General features: G+C 35.6%; 1 protein-coding gene across 4 annotated transcripts in view; it reads right to left on the reverse strand.

Annotated features, from left to right (window-relative positions):
• LOC138696083 (uncharacterized) overlaps positions 1-26692 on the reverse strand; it is a 233227-nt gene that overhangs the window by 14560 nt on the left and 191975 nt on the right. For 3 of the 4 annotated variants that reach the window (XM_069820611.1, XM_069820612.1, XM_069820610.1), the window contains exon 8: positions 4658-4868. The exons of the other annotated variant lie outside the window; for it this stretch is intronic. In XM_069820611.1, the coding sequence (XP_069676712.1) occupies positions 4658-4868 (211 nt within the window). The remainder of the gene's footprint in view (positions 1-4657; positions 4869-26692) is intronic. 4 annotated transcript variants of the gene reach the window in all.

Here is a 26692-nt window from a genome sequence, read left to right on the forward strand (position 1 = left end):
TTTTCCAGACAAGAAAAGGAAGATTGTGGAAATGGAAGAGGACAGCAGTGATCAAGATGACATTGAAGAGATAAAAAGTCGTTCAGAAGCAGATGATTTTGAATTTTCAAGACGAAATTGCAGAGATGGACGAAGAATCAAACTTCATGGATGTTGTAACCAAAAATGTTGCAGATGCTTCAGTAGGTGATTAGGTTCTTGTCAAGTTTACAAAAGACAAACCCGTAAAGATGTTTGTTGGTTATTTGACAGAAGTTGGTGCTTGCCTGGAAGGTAAATTTTCTAGAAGAATAGTATGAACCTTCTTTTTTCGAGGGCCCAACATAGACGACAAAAGTATAATTCTAGGTGATGAAATTGTCAACTTTTTACCACTTTCTGTTTTTTTTAAAAACGTGGCAAATTCACTTTTTCTACTTCATTTATTTTGTACAACATTGGCTGAATGATAGTTAGAGTTACTCTAGTCAGTCTTGTAAGTTCCTGTTGCTTTGAAAAAGTAAAAATTTGCATTTGAATGAATGTTTTCTTTATTTACACTTTCCTAATGCGTAAGGGGTTCCAGTTACCCCCAGTCTGTTGCAAGTGGAACCCATGGACAACTAAAACAATTTATGGATTTTGAGAAGAGATCATTCCATCCATTGTTCTTAAAATTACATCCTTCATTCAGCATACTTGAATGGGTCGTTACACAAAATTTCGAGAAATTTCTTTGAAAATTATAGGATTAATGGTAGCTTAAAGTTTCACTAATGAATTTAGGGGTTTCACTTATCCCGGTGTATCTTATATTACCTACTTTTAATCGAAGCTTTTCACCAGGTTCATCAAGAGACGCTAAAAGGATATTAACTATTTTGCAATTTTTTACATCTCTTGTTTTATTGATAAACACATATACATCTTTGCCTTCTAAATTTGACCGACTATCATTTCAACCACCTACTCTACAAGCGACCAGATATTTCCTTACATTTGTTTCACTATTTTCGGGAGAGTACTTCCTAATTTTCTTCCTCCAGCAGTTCCTGGCGTATCCTGTTTAGTTTCGTTATATTCGTGTTTTCTTATGTAATGCTTAGCACTTGGAACACATATCTGCATTACAGACTTCCTATCAAAATTAATAAAGTCAGAACGTAAGCAGCAAAATAATTTTACATTTTCAACTTTGAAGTGGTCGAAAGGGAACTCCGGAATTAATTGCTTAGCATGGAGAGTTAATTGAAGACCTCACCGGAAGAAGGATATAACATCAAATTCTTGAAAAAGTAATATTATAACATTTATTTATAACAATTAATTATTGTATAACCTTGTTTAGTCAAATGGCTATGATATTACATAGAGGCCTAATGAAATATGCCCCTGAAATTGTTTTCCTTTCTCTTGAAACATGAATTACAGTTTTTTTGGTCACATCCTTATTCCGGGAGGTCTTCAATTTTGGTATGTGTATGTTCACATTAGAAGAAAGAGGAGCTGATCACATAAGCACGGGCACCAAATATGAGACCTATTTCATAAAACCTAAATACTTTTCAAAATAAAAGATATAAAATATAAACAGAAATGAGTTTCAATAGGTTGATTATTGTTCTTTTCATAATATGTGATAATCAAATGAAGCACAACATCCTTATATACGAACATATTATTTAGTCAAATTTGAATGTATGTAAATTGTAATGTTTATAGATACGGTTCCTAATATGAGACCTTTCCATTTATAATTTGTTGATGATTGCTTTTCTAATTGAAGCGTATGCGCGAACAAACGTCTATGTTACATTTTTGTGAAAGCTGAGTTACTCACAGAACAAAGGTCTATAATGTGTCCCAGATTCGTTATTTACAGGTAGTTTGAGCATATCTCAACAGATGACCTTAGTATTCCGAACATTCTAAAGCGAAATGCACTTTAAAATCATGAAACAAAAGTCTATGTCGCATCGCTTCTCGCGCGAAGCACAGCAACAATGTTACCTACTTACTTACTGGCTTTTAAGGAACCCGGAGGTTCATTGCCGCCCTCACATAAGCCCGCCGTCGATTCCTGTCCTGTGCAAGATTAATCCAGTCTCTACCATCATATTCCACCTCCCTCGAATCCATTTTAATATTATCCTCTCACCTACGTCTCGGCTCCCCAAAGGTCTTATTTCTTCCGGCCTCCCAACTAACACTCTATATGCATTTCTGGATTCGCCCATATGTGCTACATGCCCTACCCATCTCAAATGTCTGGATTTAATGTTCCTAATTATATCAGGTGAAGAATACAATGCGTGCAGTTCTGCGTTGTGTAACTTTCTCCATTCTCCTGTAACTTCATCCTTCTTAGCCCCAAATATTTTCCTAAGAACCTTATTCTCAAACATCCTTAATCTCTGTTCTTCTCTCAAAGTGACAATTCAAGTTTCACACCATACAGACAACCGGTAATATAACGACACCTAAGAATGAAAACCGCGTAAGTCGACTTTTTTTCTTTTTCGAAAATGCGATTTTCACTCAAATTTATAGGAAAGCCCATGCTCTTATGGTTTACAATTGCAAAATTTTCATTTTAAATTTTTTTTCATGAAAAAAGAGAAAAATTGAAAACCAGTATCTCTTTATGCTTTAATTTTAAAATGAAAAGCGCGTATCTCTAGTCATTATAGAAAATCCGACTTACGAGCCATCTATTTGAATGTGAAAACCTTGTATGTCGAAATCATAAAGAATTTCCGACTTACGAGCCATCTATTTAAATGTGAAAACCTTGTATGTCGATTTTTTGCTCTCCTGTAAAATTTAGAAAATTAGACATACGAGGTTTTCATTCCTAGGTGTCGATAACTGTTTTATAAATTCTAACTTTCACATTTTTTGACAGCAGACCAGATGACAAAAGCTTCTCAACCGAATAATAATAGGCATTTCCCATATTTATTCTGAATTTAATTTCCTCCCGAGTGCCATTTATATTTGTTACTGTTGCTCCAAGATATTTGAATTTTTCCATCTTTTCGAAGGATAGTTGCCAGTACAAATTTAAAGCAACATTATGTTCACAGACTAAAACATTATAATTATGTTCAAAATATTAACTTAAAAATATGTTATTCTTTCTGTATGCATCCATTATGTGCGAGTGAGTGAGCGCGCGCACTTGTCTTTTGTTTTGATTTATGGAACAAAAATCTATGTTACCTGATAACGCGTAGCCCCGCTCCGCGGACAACAATCAACCTCATTTCTATTTTTATAAATATAGACGAAATGTAACATAGACGTTTGTTTGCGCATACGCTTCAATTCTTTATTTCTGAGTTATTTTATTTTCAACGTTAAGTTTAGTAGTTACTTTATACTTCTTTCCAGTACCTATTTATTTATTTTAATTTTTTCTGAATTTATTAATCAAAATTTACCTAGTATTTCTCGTATTTTTCTTATGCATTCGCTTTATTTTCACTATTACAGTAGAGCGTCTCCTTTAGGCACAGAGAAAACGTAAACAAAGTGCAGATAACGTGTGGGGAGAGGACGAGCCGTACGATAAGCACGAGGGATGCACAAGGTTTTAGTTACAACATTTATGGAGGAGCATTAATTGAAATTATATTTTCCAAAAACACACAAAACAAAAAAAACACAAATTGCATAACATTATCATATAGGCCCTACACATTTTAACAAACAAGCAATTGTAACGTTCAAGTAATTCAATATAACAAATCAAATTTTGCTACTTATATGATGTTGCTTTCAAGCAGCATTTTTTTACAGTCATGAATTTCATTCTCTGTATGACTAACATAATATCACCGTTTTCTGTGGCCGAATTAACAAAACTACAGTACTGTAATTATATTTAGGAAATTGTAGTGTCACTTCAGACCAAAATACTGTAGTATTGTTAATTCGGCCACAGAAGACGATGATATTATATTAGTCATACACATAATGCAATTCATGACCGTAAAAAATGCTGCTTGAATTATTTCAACGTTATAATTGCTTGTTTGTTAAAATGTGTATATGATAACGTTATGCAATTTTTGTTCTTTTGTTTCGTATGTTTTTGGAAAAATAATTTCAATTAATGCTCCGCCATAAATGTTGTAACTAAAACCTTGTGCATCCCTCGTGTTTATCGTACGGCTCGTCCTCCCCCCACACGTTACCTGCACTTTGTTTACACTTTCATTGTGCCTAAAGGAGACGCTTTACTGTAGTTTTAATATTATTATATTTATTTTGAATACCTTTATTTGGTGTCCCTTTTACACTTCTGACTTCATTCACTGTCGTGAAAGAACATATTATTATTATTATTATTATTATTATTATTATTATTATTATTATTATTATTATTATTAATGGGATGATAATACTAAATAGATTTGAGGGAGATGGGATATGATGGTAGGGACTGGATTAATCTTGCTCAGGATAGGGACCGATGGCGGGCTTATGTGAGGGCGGCAGTGAACCTCCGGGCTCCTTAAAAGCCATTTGTAAGCAAGTAGCCTATTAATGACAACAGATTACTGGTGGGGTGAGGTTTGGGGAAGCCCATGCACTTGAGAAAACATGCTTCACCGCAAACCTTGCGGGTTTCGCCGGAGACTGAACTCCAGCCCCCTGAATGCCGTGTACTCACTTGGAGATGTGCCTGTTGAGCAGGCTGGTGGAGGGCAGTAGAGGGGACTGGGGGGGCGCGGGCCCCAGGCTGCCGTAGTGGTCTGTCGGCGGTCCCAGCTCATCCGCTAGGAGCGCCCCGTGTGCCTGGTGCTGGAGCAGCAGTTGGTGGGGCTTGACCTCGGGACTCCCGGATCCGCTGCCGTACATGTGCGTCAGCTCCAACTTCTCCACTGCCAACACAAGCGCTCGTGTTTGTTCTCAAAGGGGTGAACGAATGCAGGGGGAGTTAAGTAAAATCATGGACAATGTGGACTTATTTTGGGCCATGGATAGGATTCAGTGTACGACAACATCTTAGCATTTTGTACTCCCCTGAGTAGACTACCTAACAAAGTTAATCAAACTACTTTTTTCTTGACAAGTATTCATAACCTTCGCATCAAAGCTATGACCTTCTATGCATAATTTTCCCTGTATTATTTTTATTGGATCATCATCAGTAATCCACATAGTTACATAAGTATATTCTATAACTTACAGTCTTAGAGATCTAATCTCTGCAGCCTCCTAGTTTTACACTCAGCTGTCTCATAGATCTAAATTCAGTCACATCATAAGACTACATTCAATCGCCTATATCCAACCGTCTTGTACGAATAAATCTACACAAAACCGTATCATAGATCTGCACTCAGTCGTGTCATACAGCTATATACACTCAGCCGTCTCATAGGTCTACATGCAGTCGTATCATAGGTCTACACTCCGCCGTCTCTTATGTCTACACTCAACGGTGTCATAGGTCTACACTTAGCCGTCTCGTAGATATAAATTCAGCATTCTCATAGATCTGTATTCAGCAGTCTCTTAGATCTACACTCAGCCGTGCCATAGGTCTGCACTCAGTCGTCTCATAGGTCTACATTCCGCCTGTCTGTCATGTCTACACTCAACTGTCATAGATCTACACTCAGTGGTCTCATAGATCTAAATTCAGTCACATCATAAGACTACATTCAATCGCCTATATCCAACCGTCTTATACGAATAAATCTACACAAAACCGTATCATAGATCTCCACTCAGTCGTGTCATACTTATATACACTCAGCCGTCTCATAGGTCTACATGCAGTTGTCACATAGGTCTACACTCCGCCCGTCTCTTATGTCTACACTCAACTGTGTCATAGGTCTACACTCAGCCGTCTCATAGATATAAATTCAGCATTCTCATAGATCTGTATTCAGCAGTCTTTTAGATCTACACTCAGCGTGCCATAGGTCTACACTCAGCCGTGTCATAGTTCTACATTCAAAAGTCACATTGGTCTATATTCCGCCTGTCTCATAGGTTTACAGCCAAGTGTCACATGTCACGAGTTATTCTAGCTCTTACTTCCATGTGATAAATATGATTTTCATATAAAGAAGCCTTGTCTTTACAAATTTTGCTGAAAATACCAGTTTGCAACACTCTTCTTTTGATGAAATTTACCACTTTGTGGTACTATTGAACTATTATCACAGCGCCATGGAGGTGATAGTTTTAAGTACAAATGGTGTTTACTTAATATTTCGTGTCATTGATGTACCATATACTTCTATTTTTGTCATTCTCTGTGTGGTATCCAATGGTTTTTAGTGAAATCATCGTTATTTTCAATTTTACAGTGATTTGTATTTTTCGAATGGGGTTAAGACTGGTCGCACCTTCAAAAGGTTTGGGAACCACTGACCTAATAGATCCTGATAACTAGGCTCTAGAGTTGAACAACGATCGAGAAAACGATACTAACAGCGCCCGCAAAGCCGAAAAACAGCACGACGATGTTTTATTACGTCGCGTCCTTGACGTAAAGTCTGATTGTGTGTCTTCCGAGACTCGATATTGATCATCTCTCGAAGTCCCGAAGTCAGCAGTTGTTTATACCTGACTGAACTTTTATCTACTTCGGCAACTGTTACATATGTATAAACAATCAAGTAGCTTATTTGAAACATCTCTACCTTTCAGTGTATAATAATCCGTTCCCCAGTCTTTATTTTATTATTACGTCCTTATTAAAAGGCTAGGAATTTCCTTTTCATATGTTTAAGATCAAGTGTGCAATCTCAAGTAAAAAGATATTAATGCCATGTTTTATCTTTCTTAGAAATGCAAATTTATTTGAGATTTTTTTTTTTTAATTTATATAACCATAGGTAATATCATATAATAGAACCAGAACATTTTGATAACTAAGATACTGTTCTGTTTTGTCTTTTTGTCTCATTTAAATATTTATATTATTTATTTCAATGATGTATGTTATTCAAAGTTACGAAATTTTTCCACGTCGATCAAATGCTATTTCGAGAATGATGAGCGAGACTCGAAGCGCAGCGAGAATGATGAGACGAGACTCGAAAGATAAATGCAACGAACACAGCGAGCGAGAGCGGCAGTTAGTTTTGTTCATCTCTACTAGGCTCCGTATTCCAGCTACCTAGAGACTGAAGTTAAAGACACATTGGGTATATAGCACTCCGAACACAGGTAATGCAACGGATAAGGATATAAACAAACACGTCTCGCGGCATGTTCGCGGAGTACAGTCAACTCCCGACATTCTGAAGCTATACTGGTAAACACCTGCTTGAGCCGTGATGTTCATTTTCGTCGTGATCTTTGCAGTGAATAATAACGTGCATTCGTAAGTTACGTAAGAACATATGCGAATGTCACTTGAAATGATTTTGCATTGCAAGAAATTCTGTCAATGCCACATGATGTTATTGGTGCATGATGTAGTAGAACTACGGAATATTCCTATTGTCTGATATTTTTTCTTGTTTCATTAGGATATTGCATATGTCGCTCATCGCTGAAAACCACTAATTTTCTATGTACTTTTCTAGAAATCCCCAAAAATGTAGATTATTTAAATTAGTAATTGGGATGTTGGCACTGAACGTCATGGTAGGCTACACAAATCCATACTAAACGTCGAGTTAATATCTTCATAATTTTCAGATTGTGATGGTATTTTTTCTTTTGGATTACGTTCAAAATACTTTCTGAGCATTTTGATATTGCAGTATCTTTCAGTGCATTGTTTTTGTCACTTTTATGTTTATTTTACACAACTTACATGTAATGTTGACTATATTGACAATGAAAATATTAGTTACAATATCCTCAACTATGCCGTGCAATATTACACGGTTGAGCGTCTTACCTAAGGCATTTTACTTCTGCAATGAACCTTCAATCAGCCACAAAGATGTAGATATTTAAATAATACAACTAGTAAGAGCAGTGATCGATAAGACTACTCACTATAACATACGAGGGAGTCAAAAAGTAACCTTAATAATTGTTTCATTAATTGAATATGTACAGTAGTGGCAAAAAAAAGCCGAACCGGCCCTTGTAGCTGATTTCAAAGCCTTGTTCACTCCAGGGCACGATGGAGTAGTAACTAAGACTTTCGTGGTTCGAATTCTGCCTGGGAAGGAAACTTTTTTTTGTTCCTTATTCAAATTTATTCCCAATACTTTTCGATTGCAGCGATATTTTACTAATTAATTAACTTATTATTCCCAGAACATGAATTTTACCAGCAATCGAAAAGTATTGGGAATAAATTTGAATAAGGAACAAAAAAATGTTTCCTTTCCAGGCAGGATTCGAACCACGAAACTCTTAGTTACCAGTCTATCGTGCTCTGGAGTGAACAAGGGTCTGAAATCAGCTACAAGGGTCGGTCTGGTTTTTTTGCCACTACTGTACAATAAGACTACAAACACTTCATTACTTTTCAACATAGTCCCCACTACGTTCATTGCAGGTGTTCTTGTTTTACTATGTTGAAAAGTGGTGAAGTGTTTGTAATCTTATTGTACATATCCAATTAATAAAACAATTATTAAAGTTACTTTTTTACCCTCCCTCGTAATTGCGTCCATGTTTTGACTTTCTAGAGGAAGAGGGAAGAGGATAACTGTATTTTGTATACGAACGTACATGTACTTGCGCTGTGAAGACACATATACTTCGAAACAGGCAACTTCATTCCTGTTTATAGGTAGCTGAAATACGGAGTCTAGTTAGTATAATTTCTACTGTAAGGACAAAAACATTTTTTTCTGAGAAATCTGTGAACTTTCCATCAATATGGCATTATACTTTTTTGTTACATACCACATGATCGTTTCTCTCTGAAAATATGCAGTGTTATTTCAATTCCCCCTGCATATGTGTCTCTCTTTGTGGACCCACAATGACTTTTGCGGAATTATTAGACGAATTTTGATTTATTCAGTATAAATGTAGCCTACGAGTACATGACACCTGCTTAATGCTCATTTTTGGTAAAGTTACGTACTAAGTGACTATTGTAATGTCATTTGGAAGGCCATCCGAATCCAAGGCCTGCTTTGCACGCGTTGAAAACGTAAAGTTCATTATGGTGTTGAGTGGATGAGTCCATTGTCTTCCAAACGGGATTGATTATCTAGCTGCACGAGATTGGGAAAGCGGGTTTCAGTTTGAACAATGATAAGACGGCTGATTGACAGACACAGCAGGAAAAATATAGCGGTCCCAAGGCGGTTCAGGCTGCTGATAACCGTGAATTCATGCATTTTGCAATGTTACACGATCATCTCGTTGAGAGAAGTAGGTTGCAACACCAGCGATAAACAGGGCCTGTAGATTTCAACAAATCACCCATAATAGTACTTAAAATTCAAATATTCAGTTCTTTAGACTATCGGTATCCTGACTTCGACAAGCTATAGGTAAGAATCGCGATTCAATTAAGGAACTCATCTCTGTCTCGGATTCGAGCTTCAGCAGCTGTGAATGATGTCAATACCGATACACTGTCAAGGCGTGTTCCTTCAGTAGAACTGCTCACCTTAGAGTGAGGAGAGTGACCAACAAGCTTATGGCTGAGATATTTTGTAAGTCTTGAGACCACTTACAAGGATGCAAATAACCGAATATCTTTTTATTTTTATTTTTATCCTTCCGAACTTCATTGTCATTACGAAAACTGGAAGTACTTTGAAGTAAATTAAATTCCTTCTTAGAAACCCTAGTGATCATGACATAAAGGCCTATATTTGTATTTAATATTTTAAGACACTAAACATAACGTTATTAAAATTCAGTTCCATGTGCTCCTGTTCAAGCATTTATAAGTCTATATTATCATACTTAGGCTGTACCGTAAAGTGGGGCGACTTTGAACGCCTAGGTGACTTAGAACAGTAATTTAGCGCCTTTCTAAATTAAATGCTGTACCTTATTGCGAAAGAACTGAACTAGTTTATTGACAACTTAAACAGTTTTTTTCGCAATTGGTTACAGCATTTAATTTAGAAAGGCGCTAAATTAGGCTACAGTTCAAAGTTACCTCGGCGTTCAAAGTCACCCCACTTTACGGTACGCGAAACAATAATATTGCAATGAAATTATTGCATGTGCTCTTGATACACACGCATTTTAACCCACTATGTGCAACAATACACAATTCCATGTGGTTCTGATGAAAAGTATTTATATGTTATACTTTTCAACAAACTGTCATCAGAGTACTGGTTGGATGATCGTTCACCTCTACTGATGCATGTGGACGTGAGGCCAGCAGTCGACTGGTCGACTTTGACTCACTATGGGCTGTGGAGCGACGGATTATTTATTTAAACACAATGTTATAAACTTCATGCTCTCTTGATACATACGGGGTGATTCACGAAGATTTACTGTCATTTACTGTCACTTACTGAATTTATTTCCGAAGACATTCTGAGCAAAAAATGTCATATAAACATTTGTCCTGATCTCTGTATTTTCAACGTTACATTACTTTTGAAGTTGTTAGTAAAATACCTTATTTCTTTGGTTTTAAGGGTAAAAAAAAAATATTAAAAATAGAGAATGAACTATTCAGAAGTGTCATTTCTTTAATCGACTAGTGTTCTGAAGCTAAATATGTGTTGTCAATTTTTTTGAACAGATTTTATTTTTCAATTATTAACTAAAATTTTCATCATTCTTACGCATTTATAAAAAAATTGTTACAAATCATACGACTTTAGGAACTTGATTCTTTACAGTTTAATTATGCAACCTTATGTACAATCTCAAAGAATTTACAAGAGAGTGGCGTGATTTGTAACAATGTTGGGATAAATGCGTAAGAAAATGTAATTTTGTAGTTAAAAAAAAAAAAGAATCTGTACGGAGAAACTATGGAATTCACAACACATTTTTAGCTTCAGAATACTAGCTAATTAAAGAAATACGACTTTAGGAACTTGATTCTTTACAGTTTAATTATGCAACCTTATGTACAATCTCAAAGAATTTACAAGAGAGTGGCGTGATTTGTAACAATGTTGGGATAAATGCGTAAGAAAATGTAATTTTGTAGTTAAAAAAAAGAATCTGTACAGAGAAACTATGGAATTCACAACACATTTTTAGCTTCAGAATACAAGCTAATTAAAGAAATGATATTCCTGAATAGTTCATTCTTTATCTGTAATATTCTTTTATCTTTAAGACTTAAGAATAATGGTATTTTACAAACAATTTTAAATTAGTGTAATTCTGAAAATATTGAGATTAGGACAAAAGTTTATATGACATTTTTTGCTCAGAAAGTCTTCGGAAATAAGCTCCGTAAGGGACGGTAAATGCTCGTGAATTACCCTGTATAACTTCCTGCTTTGAAAACCCTAAAAACAGCTATATGATAATTTAAAATCGACAGTCTTCTTATACAAAAATGTATAGGCTACGTCACATATTTAAGTCACTATGCGTAACAATATTTAAATTAATTTCCTTGTGCTGCTGAACACGTAGTTCAGAGTCATACTTTTAAAGAACCTATCAACAACAATATAGCACATTCAATGTGAATCCCTCCCCCCCCCCCCAAGCACAACATGATAGCAAAATTCTATTTGAGAAAACCATGTGTTCTTGATACATGATTTTCATATGTTTAAGACAATGCACACAAAAACATGGCTATTAAAATTACATACGCCCCTGATACAAGTATTGTTCACCAATGTGTAGTAACGGTTAGCACGTCTGACTGTGAAAGGAGTGGGGTTGGGTTCAAATGCCGGAAGAGAGAAGTTATCTCGTTGAGGTTTTTCCAAAGTTTTCCCTCCAACCAACTGAAGCAAAATTGCTGGGTAACTTTCGGCATTGACCCTCGAATTCATTTCGCCATAATAATTACACTGGCCCTCTTTCATCATCATCTCCGTTTCTTTCCTATATTTCGGGCTTGCTCTGATGTAGAGTCGGCTGCGGACCGCCATCGACCTTGGATCCCGTGGATATGTGGTCATTCGTTGCTGGTGGTAGTGCTATGCAATGTGGACTTTCCACTGGACTCGTGGTAGCTCGTGGGGACAAGGAAGGCGGTGAGGCCTACACGGAAAGGTAGGCTATAGGGGAGTTGGGAGAAGACGCGCAGGGCGATCAGTAGCGCGGGAGACCTTAGGACATGCACACCATTCCAACCCCCGAAGGGGAACTAATGGATAGACAGATAACATATCTGTTGGTATAAAACGCTTTTAATCTTACTAACATATTGAAATTTCATATGAGACACCCAATGCTCTTGGTACTTGTATTTATATATTATGTTTTAAAGACATTACAATATGTTATCCAAATTACACAAATGTAATGAACAGAACTCAAGTAGGTAATACTATATTTACGCAACGTAACTGTGATGTGAAACAGAGTTAGAGGTACTTATTGTGCAGAACATGGGGTAACCCTAAACACTTCAGCCCAAGTAGACGTTTTTAATAGCATGAGTTGTGTACCGATTATGTTGCTCCACCATCCGCCATAACACGTATTACTCTCCACTCATCAAATCCACATAACATACCTCTGATGATGGTCTGCCCTGCCTCAGAAATATATGAGTCGTCACGTCTACATACGAAAGAAAGAACCTGGAGGGCTACGGTGTCCCTTATGCAAATCTACGAGTCATTGAGAATCCATACCACTGCCATCTACCAATATATGGACAAACCCCGAGAAACACCCAGCATGGCGGACAATCGATTGGGCGTCACGTAAACATTAGTGGTGCCCTATTTTTTCGAGATGATAATGAAAATGGAATTGTGGAGAATGTTGGAGGAATTACGAGGGAAAGAAAATTCCTCACAACTTTGATTTTCTCAATCACAAAAGTACTGTACCACTTTAACTTACATCCGCAGTCAACGTATAAGCTAGCACTACCAACTGACGTAGTACCCAAGGCGGCAGTGATGCGAGTGTAAATCACTGCGAGATTCACACCTACTGTAGTTGTTCAAGACTGCACAGTCATGACTTGAAGTATGCAACATGACGATTGCGCGGATCACTAGAGCCTAAATAAGACGAATGAACTCTTTTGAATCTAATATTCAAACTACATTAAGAAAACGAAAGAAAGAAAGAAAAAAAGAAAGAAAAGAAAAGAAAAGAAAGAAAAAGAAACAAAGAAAGAACGAAAAAGAAAGAGAAAAGAAAAAAAGAAAGAGAGAAGGAAAAAAGAAAGAAAAAGAAAAGGAAAAAAGAAAGAAAAAAGAGATAAGGAAAAAGGAAAAAGAAAGAAAAAAGAGATAAGGAAAATAAAGAAAGAAAAATAAACAAAGAAAGAAAGAAAAAGAAAGAGAAAAGGAAAAAGAAAGAAAGAAAAAGAAAGAGAAAAGGAAAAAGAAAGAGAAATAAAGAAGGAGAAAAAAGAGAGACAGAAAAAAGAAAGAAAGGAAAGGAAAGAGAAAAGGAAAAAAGAAAGAAAGAAAGAAGGAAAAAGAAAGCTAGTAAGAAAGAAAAAGAAAGAGAAAAAAAGAGACAGAAAAAGAAAGAAAGAAAGAAAGAAAGAAAGAAAGAAAGAAAGAAAGAAAGAAAGAAAGAAAGAAAGAAAGAAAGAAAGAAAGAAGAAAGAGCTGGAAATGGACTCAGCCACTTTCATTGAGGAAAATTACGAACAACAAATGTCACACTGTTTGGAACATTAATATATTTGGTGGACAAAGATGATTCTTAGTGGTAATTTTTTTCCGGGTACTCCCATTTCTCCTATTCCATCGCTGTTCTATTATTCATCAATAAAATTCATCATCATGCTGTGTTATATGGTTCTCCTCCCTAGTTCATTGAGGACAACGCTAAAGGGGCGGCAGAAAATAGAACTTCAGCTTCGGCGAATGATTCCTAGATGGGGACTCTTAGGTGAATGACGCAGAGCCAAGTACCCGTCACTGGATAAGAAAATAGAATAGGGACAAGTAAGGTTATAGATCCTAAATTGGATTCGTCATGTTAAGTGAACACATCTTTAAGTTGGAATTATTGGGTGAAACTGAAGAGGTTTTCTTTTATTTTTAATTGTTTTTTTTTTGTAAACATGAGAATTCAGTTTATATATTCTTCTCCCAGTCTTCTCTACTCTACCTGTTTGGATTCAGTGCAAATGTATCTGAGAAAGTGTTTGCAATTTTATTCAAACATTTCAAATCTTCATGGATGCTCGTATCATGTCGGTCAGGACATCTGAATAATCATTTTCACCTAAAAGAATGAGAACAAAATTTGACTGACATACTGCAAAAATGGCATACGGTACATTTGAACTTAACAGTATTTTCAGCACGGCGGTACTAAAGAAGAACAAGAACAATAAAAAGAAAGTGATGGCGTGTCTCCTGAAAATGTGACCTTTCGGAATAAAGAAAAGTCAACTTTTGATTGAGAAAATGTTTGCATAAATCTTAATATCCAGTCAATGCAAAACAGAAACAAATTATCCTCCAAAGAGTCATTTATCTAAGACCAACAAAGATTCCGTTAGATATAGAATGCAATGACTATTCTCTGAGAACTCGAGCAGTGCTGGTCATCTAAAAAAAATTAGAGATTTATCAGTAGAGATTGATTATTTATCGATGAACGTGGAATAATGTAGGGAAGACGTTGACTCGATAAAACATAACGCTTGTGGCTAACAGCTGTCTATGGAGTTACAGAAAATACATATTGCGTAACACAGGATTGCAGATTAATTACCGGTACATGTAAAGATAGCTGTTATGAAAATGACAAACACTTTCTCAATGTACATGTTAAGAATATCGCGGAATTCAGTACTTATTTCACGTTTTGAATAGCATTTTCGCTCATCGTTTATTCCGTTGAACTTTCAGTCAACAGAAGTGCATAAATGAAACATTTCGCAGTACATAGATACAAATAAGAAGGAAAGTTCTCTTTCCTGCATTGTACAAAAACGGCATTCTTTATGCTCCAAAGAAAGAAAGTAAGATGTAACATCATGTAGACTAATGTAGGTCTACCGATTAAACAGGTATATATAATCCCTGGTAACGAGGCAGAGGATGCTGCAGCAAGGGTTGGTGCTACAAATGGATATGAAGTACATTGGCGCGAGAGGTGACAAGATATTCAAAATCACTTGAAATATAGAATATGGTGGCAATGGGAAGGAGAATGGTCTGCACAAGAGGGAAACAAATTACGAAGTATAATGAATACTGTTCGAGTTTGGGATTCGTCCACAAGAGCGTCACGACACGAAGAGATTTTACTCACCCGTTTGAGGATTGGCCACTGTCATCTGACATATGGCCAACTTCTACGTGGCGAACCTGAGCCTGAGTGTGATATATGCCGTGTTCGACTTACGGTGGGACATTTTTTATTGCATTGTAGAAAGTATGACCGTGTCCGTCGACAATATGGAATTCGGCCGACTCTACGTGACGCTCTTGGAAATGATTTTAATTGTACAAATACAGTTTTGAGATTTTTTTATCAAATACAGAACTTGAGAGGGTGATTTAATTTTTATTGGCCCTTTTTACTCAACCTCTGGACCCTTTACATCCAGAGGTGACGTTTGTTGTTTTATATTTGTTTCTTTTATATACATCCGAATATTTTATGAAATTTTATTATTTTGAAATGTGCTATATAATTTGACTCTGGTGGCTTTTATTCTATTGGTTCGTTTTAATACTACCTAGGGACTGAGAACTGCTCACTTTTATGATTTTTGTTCATCTCTCTATTGATACTGCATTTGTTTACCTCGTTTATATCATGACAACGTTTTTTTAGTTCGTTTTAGCATTCAGCTTATTGTACTGTTTATGTTTCAGTTTTGTTACGAATTTTACATAAGGGCGCAAATAGCCATTGTAGCTGACGCGCCCTTTTTAAACACCACTCTCTGTCTATAATAATTGTACACAAATTTACATAGACATTAATATATTATAATCGTTTCTAATCAGTTCACAAAAACAAAATAGTTGAGTGTCAGATACAGCATGAAGTCCCACATAAATTGATAAGATTAGTAATAGGTAACCTCGACAAACACAAAAATTAGAATCAAAATAAATAATAGACTAATCTTAGTGACGAGTTCTATATCAAGTTTGAAGTCAAAAAGATCCTCTGTCTACCTTATTCACCTTAGTAATTGATTCTGTTCTGGAACATTTTGACCTGACAGGTAAGAGGTAATATCCACTGGATTTAAATAATGTATTGTATGCACAAATGATCTTATGTAACTGCAAAGACTAAATCTGCTTTAACTGATGCATTTCAACAATTGAAAGAAAGAGGAGCACAACATGGACTATAAAAAATAATAATTTAAATCAAACAGAAAATATGAAATGCATTAAGAACATAACAATATAGAAGGTCTAAGCGTTAACGGAACAGAAATAAAACATATTATCTCTTTAAACTACTATGTTTCTATAGTATATGGCAATAAAACAACAGAACAGGAAAGAAAACAGAATACAGTTCTAGAAAATAAAGCATATTATACAAACCTTCTATTGTTAAAAAAAATTATTATCTAAACAAATCAAGATGAAAATTTATGGAACACTCATAAAACCAGAATTAACCTATGGTTCTAAGACCTGGGCCATAAAAGAATTTACAAAATAAAAATGTATTACTTTCGGAAGATAATTGAAATCACCTATTAAGAAAAGCATGTGAAAGATTCAAACTTAGATGCGAAGATGGTGTGAATTAAAGACATTAAAGAGCTGAAAATTAATATGGAAAAACAACAATTCAGTAAAGAAAAGAAGAATGGTAGAAAAATGTTGAGAAGGCCAAAGCTTTGTTCTAAAAAGTTGCAGCGTCTGGTGAAGAAGAATCATATTCAACCCTAGCAATACCAACGGGGGAGGGGGGTACTTTATGCCCACCTTCTCCATAATTTGTATTTTAAATATGTAATTGAATATGAAAAATATGAAAATAGTAGGCATATTGTTAGTTTTGGATCCTTGTATCTTATTGTTTTATGGTTTAATAGTTTTCACCGATAGTTTTACTAAAATACGAATATGTCTCAAGGTGGAAAAAAATATCCCCGCTTTGTTGAAGTAATTGTTCGAAAATATACAATGACATTTCAATTTTCTCTTTTTTTAGAGTACATACAATTTTCTGATTATAAATGTTAAAAACTTGTTCAAAATTTAACATTTTTGTAGTGGTGACAAAATACCCTCTGTTGAGATTGCGTGTTGTTCAAAATACCTTGGTATTCCTAGGGTTAATAATGATTTCATTTTTTTTTAATAAAGCCTATTTAAAATTCATTTAAACGTTATATACGGAGTGAATCAAAAGTCGGGAACCATATAAATATCTTCCATTTATACTTGATTTTCGATTACTATAGGTAAAACCAAATAGGCCTACTCTACCAGTGACACATTCGATTCTAGCCCTCAGCTATCTCAAAAGCTGACATTTTGGATACAACTTTGAAATTTTAAATGGAAAGGGGGTCATGTAGGAACTCAAAATCATGGGAAATTTTCTGAAAAAAAATCATTGGTGCAATCCGTTTTGAGATATCTCTAATCGTTTTCAAGTCATTTAAAGATAACTGTCATAATGACACAAACATTAGTTACTGCAACTACACATATTTTGTAAAATGGTACAGTACTAATGAGGCTTTGAAAAAGGTATTTTTATGCAATTGTGGTAATTAACTTCTCCTTCTTTACTGTTCGGTTAACCTGTGACAGTTTCAATGCATTGTTGCGATTATTTGAAGCTATCCTATAACACATTTCTTGATTTTCGTGATGACATTATCGAAAGAGGAAAGAATTGATATCATTCTTCATTCTGGTGACTTACGCTACAGAAATGTTGCAGCAGACTGAACGAACAGTTCCCTGGACATTGGAATGGTAGGCGTGGACCAGTATAATGGCCGGTCAGGTCTCCAGATTTAACACCCTTGATTTTTTCTTTTGGTGGTGCATAAAGAGCTTGGTATATTAAGAGAAAATTGAGAATGTGGAGAGAATATTTTGTAGCATTTCCGGGATGACCTTAGCACAGGCTTCAATGATACAGATATATATATATAACTTATTTATTTTATTGGTTATTTTACGACGCTGTATCAACATCTAGGTTATTTAGCGTCTGAATGATATGAAGGTGATAATGCCGGTGAAATGAGTCCGGGGTCCAGCACCGAAAGTTACCCAGCATTTGCTCGTATTGGGTTGAGGGAAAATCCCGGATAAAACCTCAACCAGGTAACTTGCCCCGACCGGGATTCGAACCCGGGCCATCTGGTTTCACAGCCAGACGCGCTGACCGTTACTCCACAGGTGTGGAATATATATAATTTACTTTTAATTGTAAGGAAAGGAAAGACAAATTTTTAATAAATAATACTCATCATAGTCATTGTAGCAGGAAAAATGAAGATACAAGAAATAAATTTTATCGTTTTAGTATGTCTCAAAAGAATTGGCATTTTATGTCAGTTAAGTTTGATAATCGTTTACCTCTTAATATGAGATGTTTGCCTGATAATGTGTTTAAAGGTAAAATTAAGTCTATTTTAACAAAAGAATGTCTGTATAATGTTAATGATTTTTAAATATAAATTTTAATATATTATATGTTTGACTATTTATAATTTATATATTTAAAAGTCGAAGATAATGAGAGGAAAAAGAAGTAATAGTTTAGAATAAACACGATAACTATAACAATCATCATCATAAGAGAAAAAAATAAAATAATGGTTTAAAATAAAGAAGATAACTATAATTTTAAAGAAAAAAAGCTGATAATAAGAGAAAAAGAAACAAAATAAATATTTATAATAAGCAAAATGAAAAAAGAAGACGATAATGAGAAAAGAAATAAGCTAATGGTTAAGATAATAGTTTATAATTAACAAAATTACTATAATTACGATGAAGAAGAAGACAATGTTTTATAGTACGCCTAAACGAGATAACTGTGACAGTGTTGAAAGAGATAGTGATAGTGATGATGATGATAATAAAGAAAAATATATTTTAATTTTTATAAATTAAAAAAAGAAGATGATAATGATGTTGGTTTTTATGATAGGAATTGTGATGACCGATAAGCTAATTATGATGGAGAAGAAAGAAGATGATGTTTTCGACAGGACGCAGACGGCGATATTGTTGTGAAATGATGGCAAGTGGCCGCTGCAGGAATAGGCCGGGGATTTTTGCCACTTGAGAAGATCTGACGTAGTCCGCCTGTGACTTAAAACGTGACATGCGTTTCCTTATTATGTACAAATGATTTATGGAGATGGACTTACAGATAAGTTTGTGAATCCAAACTATCACTTTTGTTACAGCAACAACAATTACGTTCCTGGAATTCGATCACGCATACATCATATGTGGTAAAAGATAAGAGTAGCATTCAATTGTTTTACAGTATTCTGTCACTTTTTTTAGGATGCCATTCAAAGAAAACGAAGTTTTCTATATTTAGCGTAGCTTAAGTTCTTAGTATAATGCTGTACAAATGTATTGTAATCATAATCGTCATTATCATCTTTAAACTACCAAACATTAAGATCTTGGCACATTCAGGCTTCACACGATCTCTCTCTATACAGAGTGAACTGCAAGTAGGCCCTAATGTTATAACTGTTATAAGTTATAGGGAGTTGTTCTTTGAGATATTTCCAACATAAAAGTTTCTTTTCCGAGATAAAAATTGTTTTGTATGAAAAATGTCATAGCTAGTTTTGGGAGAGCCATTGATTTAATTCCCACAGTCAGTTTAAGAGAGCAGTGTATTACGATAATAAATTATTGAAACATTTTAGTTTTGACCTTTAAATATGCAGAAATTTGATCCGAATCAAACGTAACATTTTAAAATTACTTTTCAGAAAGAAAAATTACATTTCTTCGGATGAAATTTCAGCAAATTGAAAGGGCAAAACTAAAATTCTTGCAATACTTTATTATCATTAGAGCCCGAATTTCCATGTATTATCAAATCTAAAGACATGCATGCATTCCTGCACTGACAGGTCACAAAACATGCATAATGAAGCAAAAAAACATTGAAAATATGCACTATCAAAATTGAGTTCTATGTTATATTACATTTTTATTTTATTTTGAAACAACCTATTATAACAAATTTCTCAGATTTTCTTCTCTTAAGCTTACTGTATGTATTTATCTGAAGAACGTTCTTGAACACAGAAAATTATATTTTTACGTCGCAAGAAGTGACAGGTGCGTACTTACTTACTTAGTGGCTTTTAAGGAACCCGGAGGTTCATTGCCGCCCTCACATAAACCTGCCATTGGTCCCTATCCTGAGAAACAAACTTATATAACAACATACCTTTGCATGGAAATTCAGGCTCTAATTATCATAATACATTCCTGTCTTAAATTTACTGAGCATATTGGGAATTAAATCAATGGCTTTCCGAAAACACACTATGAAATGTTTGATATAAAACCATTTTTATCTCGAAAAGGAAGCAAAAACGAGAAAAATTCTATTAAACTTTTTGGTTCGGAATATCTCAAAGAATAACCCCCTAAAATTAATGAGGCCGTCCAGAAAGTGATTTTCCCTGGGGCCGTTAGAGAAAAAAAAACACAATTTCATGGAAAGATTTCTGCAGTCCCTGGGGAAAAGTGACATAAGTCAGTTTCCACAAATCTCTTTTGATAATTTATTGACAACTTACACTGGTTTATGTCGATTTGATTTTTTCTGTATGAATTATTGTAATGGCAGAAATACTTATGTCTCTTTTTCTAACCGAGCAGACGTTCCGTAAGTTGTCAATAAATTATCAAAAAAGGTTTGTGGAAACTGACTTATGTCAATTTTCCCAGACACTGCAGATTTATTGAAACAGACACAACGATTGTTACGCTATTTGTCAACATATCCTCCAATGTAATTGAGAAATTTGTCATACCATGGGATCAATCCTTGTGTCCGTAGAAGTCAGCCCCCTGGGATCGAAACACAGCGTTTGACAGCCGTCTGTACCTCTCTGTCGATGCCATGATATGACAAAATATGTCTCAATTCCTGTGGGGTATATGTTCAAAAATAGTTCAACAATTACTGTGTCAGTTCCAATAAATCTTTCCAATGAAACTGTGTTTTCTTTTTGTTAGCGGCCCCTGGCGAATTTAATATTTTACGGCCCTCGTAATTGCGGTCGAGTAGCCAAAATTTGTATAAGCACTTCTTTTGATATTATGAACATGGTGAAAAAAAAAAAAAAACTTTTTTATCTGCCCCCATCAGAATGTTTGCTTGTCAGACTACCAAATTTCATGCATAATGCGCCAGTCACCCTTAGTAATAGCTCACGACTTCCGCTTTCACTTTATTTTGTTTATAATATATTAATATGTAATATGTATTCCTGTAGTTACACAAGTATTTTCTATGAAATTTGTCACTTAGGTCCTTTTTCTATGTTGTAATTTCTTGCTTAACTCATATTAAAACAATATACCATGACTTCAAAGTGTTTTTCCAAATACACGTTTGTTTTCTGAGCAGTTAATGAGGATTGTTTTAGTATCACGGAATTAGGATATCACTCACGGAATTAGAAAACCACAGTCACGGATTTAGGAGCCACTGTATAACAATGAAGAATCATATATTATATATATCAAACTTGTGAAACTGTTGACACTGAATTTTGTAAAGGTCAAAATAACGTCATTTAGGTGTTATCTGAAAATGTTTACTACAATTTTGGCAAAAATATAGACTTTATTAAATGTCACAGAATTAGGCAACCTTACCCTACATAGTTCAGTATTTCGCCGATACGGCTGAGAGGTGATCACATAGTATTTATTTTATGATTCTCTGCAATGAAAGACATATCCATCACTCTCCGACCGGTTTTACCCATCACAGAGGCACGTTACTGAATTTATAAGCTGTTAAATGGTGTCCGGAACCATTCTGAAATATGTGGAGTGTAGACAGAGTATTGAAGAACATTTCTATGTTTTTATATCTAAGTAGTGTGTATGAACACAGTTTAATTTTCGGAACTCCCATATGTCATCATGATGCACTTCAATTAAAAATAACAGAGATAATGAAATTGCGCAATAATTTTCCACGTGTTAACGAAGGTTGACGACGAGAAAACAGAAACACGGCCAGTCCATGTGACAGATAAGTTACTTAGTATGCTTACCGCATTGAATACGTCCGCGCTCGATCCCCGTTTAAAATGCAATTTTCGATAGCCATTGGAAACGACTTGAATATGGAAGCTGAAGTTTCGCAAGTAGTTGCGTTGGTCAAGTTGGTTAACATGTCGACATGTTAGCATACTAGTCATCCAGTAGGCCTTGACTATAAACAATGTTGCATTTTCTAAATAAGGCGCACGAAAACTTAATTATTCTGGCTGTAGGATATGTATTTTTTTTTATTTTAGTTGGTTATTTAACGACGCTGTAGCAACTAGCCTACTAGATTATTTGAATAGGTTATTTATGAAAGGGCTTAAGACTTGAATACTAAATTGTTAGCAATTTAAGAAAAACTGTTTATAGGCCGAAATTTTTAAATTTAAGGCTGAAGTAAAAATTGTTTCATAAATTCTACAAAGCATTAGAGTGTGATACTTAATCCTCTTCATATCTAAATCGATGTATTTACAGCCAAAGAACAGTTATTACATTACAAACTCATTTTCACAAAATAATGACTTAGGCCCTTTCATAAATAACCCATTCATTTAGCGTCGATGAGATTGGTGATAGCGAGATGGTATTTGGCGAGAATTCGCCATTGATTACCTGGCATTCACTTTACGGTTGGGAAAATCCTCGGAAAAACCCCAACCAGGTAATCATCCCAAGCGGGGATCGAACCCGCGCCCGAGCGCAACTTCAGACCGGCGCCGGTATATATATATATATATATATATATATATATATATATATATATATATATATATATTCCACACCGGTGGAGTAACTGTCAGCGCGTCTGGCCGCGAAAACAGGTGGCCCAGGTTCGAATCCCGGTCGGGGCAAGTTACCTGGTTGAGGTTTTATCCGGGGGTTTTCCCTCATCCCAATACGAGCAAATGCTGGGTAACTTTCGGTGCTGGACACCGGACTCATTTCACCGGCATTATCACCTTCATATCATTCAGACGCTAAATAACCTAGATGTTGATACAGTGTCGTAAAATAACCCAATAAAATAATATATATATATTATTTTATTGGGTTATATATATATATATATATATATATATATATATATATATAGTGGTTATAATTAGTGCTTGGTAGATGATGACCTAAAAGTCGCAGAAAAATAATCATTAATTTCTGAAAATATGACATTAAGAATAAAAAAAAATATCAAATTTTAAAATAGTTTACTTACTTTTGGCTTTTAAGGAACCCGGAAGTTTATTACCGCCCTCACATAAGTCCGCCATTGGTCCCTATTCTATGCAAGATTAATCCAATCTCTATAATCATATCCCATCTCCCTCAAATTCATTTTAATATTATCCTCCCATCTAGGTCTCGGGTCCATGAAAACGTATTGTTCCCTCTAACTGTTCCTCAACCGGTACAAGGATTGGTGTCCTATGTATTGGTAGGTATAGGCATCACAGAAAATGTAGAAGGTTCAACACAGCCTGGTCCCGAAATGATGATTCAATTGAATTGGTGCATTGCCGATGAGCTGTCTGTACACATCGACTGTCTTATCAGCGTGAACAAACATGAGGTCACTCTATGTTGCGCGGTATAGAGAACTGCTCAGGTGTAGGTTCGACTCCTTGAGCGAGATAACGGCTGTGGCCTACGTGATATCCTCGCCCGCTGCCGACTGACTTTTTTATGACTCTGTTGACTTCTGCATTAAGTGACATAAGTCACAATTCCCTCAGCCGAAATGCTAGAAACTAGAGCGCCATTTCAGATGTGGAATATCCGGCAAATTCAAGAGGACTGAATGGTGAAGAATGAACGTGTAGTCTGGGGGTGCTATCGATTTTTCTACCACCATTTAAAAAAAGATGGACAAGTTGTAGTGTCGCTGTGACGTTCCAGAGATAAGAGTTCCTCGATAATAATTTAATATAAGAATTGAGACATTGAGCATAGGCTGCTCCTCCTGATCGATTGGATCCAACCATGACGTCCATTAAATGTACGTTTATATAACTGTCTTTAACTGTAAACCCAGCATTTTTCATTCTTTCCTATTTCCTGTTTTTCTCTTAATCTCTCCATGTGATGCATATACCTTAATGTTGTCTATCAGCTGATATATTTTGCCCCAAACTCTTCTCCCGTTCACCGTTCCTTATATGTATGTATACAGTATACAGTCTTATAAACTTTCAGGGATGCTGGCGAAGGGCACATGTATCAATTTGAGATAAGGAACCCTAGTTCGGAAATGACCGAGTCGAAAGTTACAAACAGTTTGTGAAAATGAAATAATTTTATTCCTCTGTACACCTTATTGATGTGTATTTATCTGTACATATTACACATACTGTATTCATCTGATGTTGTTTACGTTGTCTACCTAAAGTATTTCAGTCAATGCGCTGTCTGAGGGATGGGGACAGGAAACTACACTAAAGCAATGCAGATAGCGTACTGTGTAACGGACATGGTCGGTCCTGATAGGCACGTCTGTAGACAGCAGTGTATGTGTACAAGTTGCAGTGTCCAGTCGATCAGTCCTAGTGAAATGGAGGAGTACACGAGAGTGGAATAAGCAGACCTGATTTTCGAAAACGGACGAGCCAATGGGAACAGTAGACAAGCTAACAGATTGTATCGGGATAAGTACCCACGTAGGAGACATCCGGTCCGTACTATGTTTCCACAACTGTTCCGAAGGTTAAGGGAAGGAGAGCACGTGGTGCCAAATTACAATTCCATTTCCACATGACTATTTTTGCTTATAACTTTCGACTCAGTCAGTTCCGGACCAGGTTTCCTTATCTCAAATTGATACATGTGCCCTTCGCCATCATCCCTGAAAAAAGTTTGTAACACCACCTCGGAAACACTCTGTATATATATATATATATAGTGTTCTGTCTTTAAGCGTAAACCCAGCATTTTCCATTCTTTCCTATTTCCTGCTTTTCTCTTAATCTCTCCATGTGATACATAATATACCTTAATGTTGTCTATCAGCTGATATATTTTGCCCCAAACTCTTCTGCCGTTCACTATTCCTTATATGTATGTATAAAGTATATATTCCTACTCACTAATCCCCTACAACAGTGTTCCGCAATCTTTTTCTACTCACGCCACACTAGAGACAGGCCTAGACTCAACACGGCACACCAAAATGTTCATCCCCTCAAAAATATATGATACGACTCTCCTAATATACTTACGTAATGTAATCAAATTTTTTATTATTATTATTATTATTATTATTATTATTATTATTATTATTATTATTATAAAACAAAAATCGACTCTTGCATTTATTAGCAATTTATGGACTTTAATTCACTGTAGAAAGTACATATTTCTATTACTAATATTAAAGTAAATAACTCTGCTCACACCTTCAATGTGATACTTGGGCCTGCTTAGCTGCACACAAGTGGCTGATCCGCTGTAGAATCGTTGACAGTGCAAGCCTAATTTCTTCATCGAAGGATTTGAGTCTCTCCCTCTTTAATGTTTTAATTTCAGTTAACGTCGAGAAGCCCAGTTCACACATATATTATGCAGTTGAAAATGGCAGTAAAATATTAATTGTCATCTCAGAGATAGCCGGGTATTCACTCCTTATTGACAACCAAAATGTTTCCAAAGGCACTTCGAGAAGTTCTAATTTCAATGTTCTTATGTAGGAGGAGTGTAGTGTGCTCTGATCCCATTTCCTCACACAAAACAGAAAAAAGGAGCATATTTAGGGACCGCGATTTGATGAAGTTCATGACTTTTACTACTTCGACCATCACAATGCTCAGAGGAGATGGCAAAACAATGGCTTCGCGGTGAATGAGACTATGGTTATGATATAGGCCTACTTCACGTACTTTAGCATGAATTCTTTCACTCGCCCTGTCATAGAGGCGGCTCCATCTCCAACACACCAATGCAATCCTCCCTTGTTAATTCATTACGGACCACATATTCATTAGTTGTACGAAACATTTCTTCAGCGGTTGCTCGCTCGGGCAGTTTGCACAAAAAAAAAATTGCAATTACATCCCATCAATGCACCGAATGTAGGAAAGAAGTTGTGCTTGACCGCTAATATCGGTGTACTCGTGGATCTGAAGTGAGAACTTCTGACTGCTCTTTATTTTCTCCTTCATAATGTCTTGGATGTCATTGGCCATGTCACTAACTGGGCGGTTAATTGTGTCAGCAGAGAGAGGAATTTAATTTCAATTAATTTTATTAATTTCTTACAATAATAGGTAAAAGTTCGCGTCACACCTTTCACCTTGTGGAGGTACACCGGTTGCGGAACACTGCCCTACAAATATCGCAAATTAACAAATTAGGCCTACATCGAAATACAAGGAATCAATCATTGCACTCATACACCTACTGGCGCTTATGCCAGAAATAGTCTCATATGTGTGTATATATTTTATTGTTATTTA

The sequence above is a fragment of the Periplaneta americana genome, chromosome 3, assembly GCF_040183065.1.
Source record: "Periplaneta americana isolate PAMFEO1 chromosome 3, P.americana_PAMFEO1_priV1, whole genome shotgun sequence".
Taxonomy (NCBI): Eukaryota; Metazoa; Arthropoda; class Insecta; order Blattodea; family Blattidae; genus Periplaneta; species Periplaneta americana.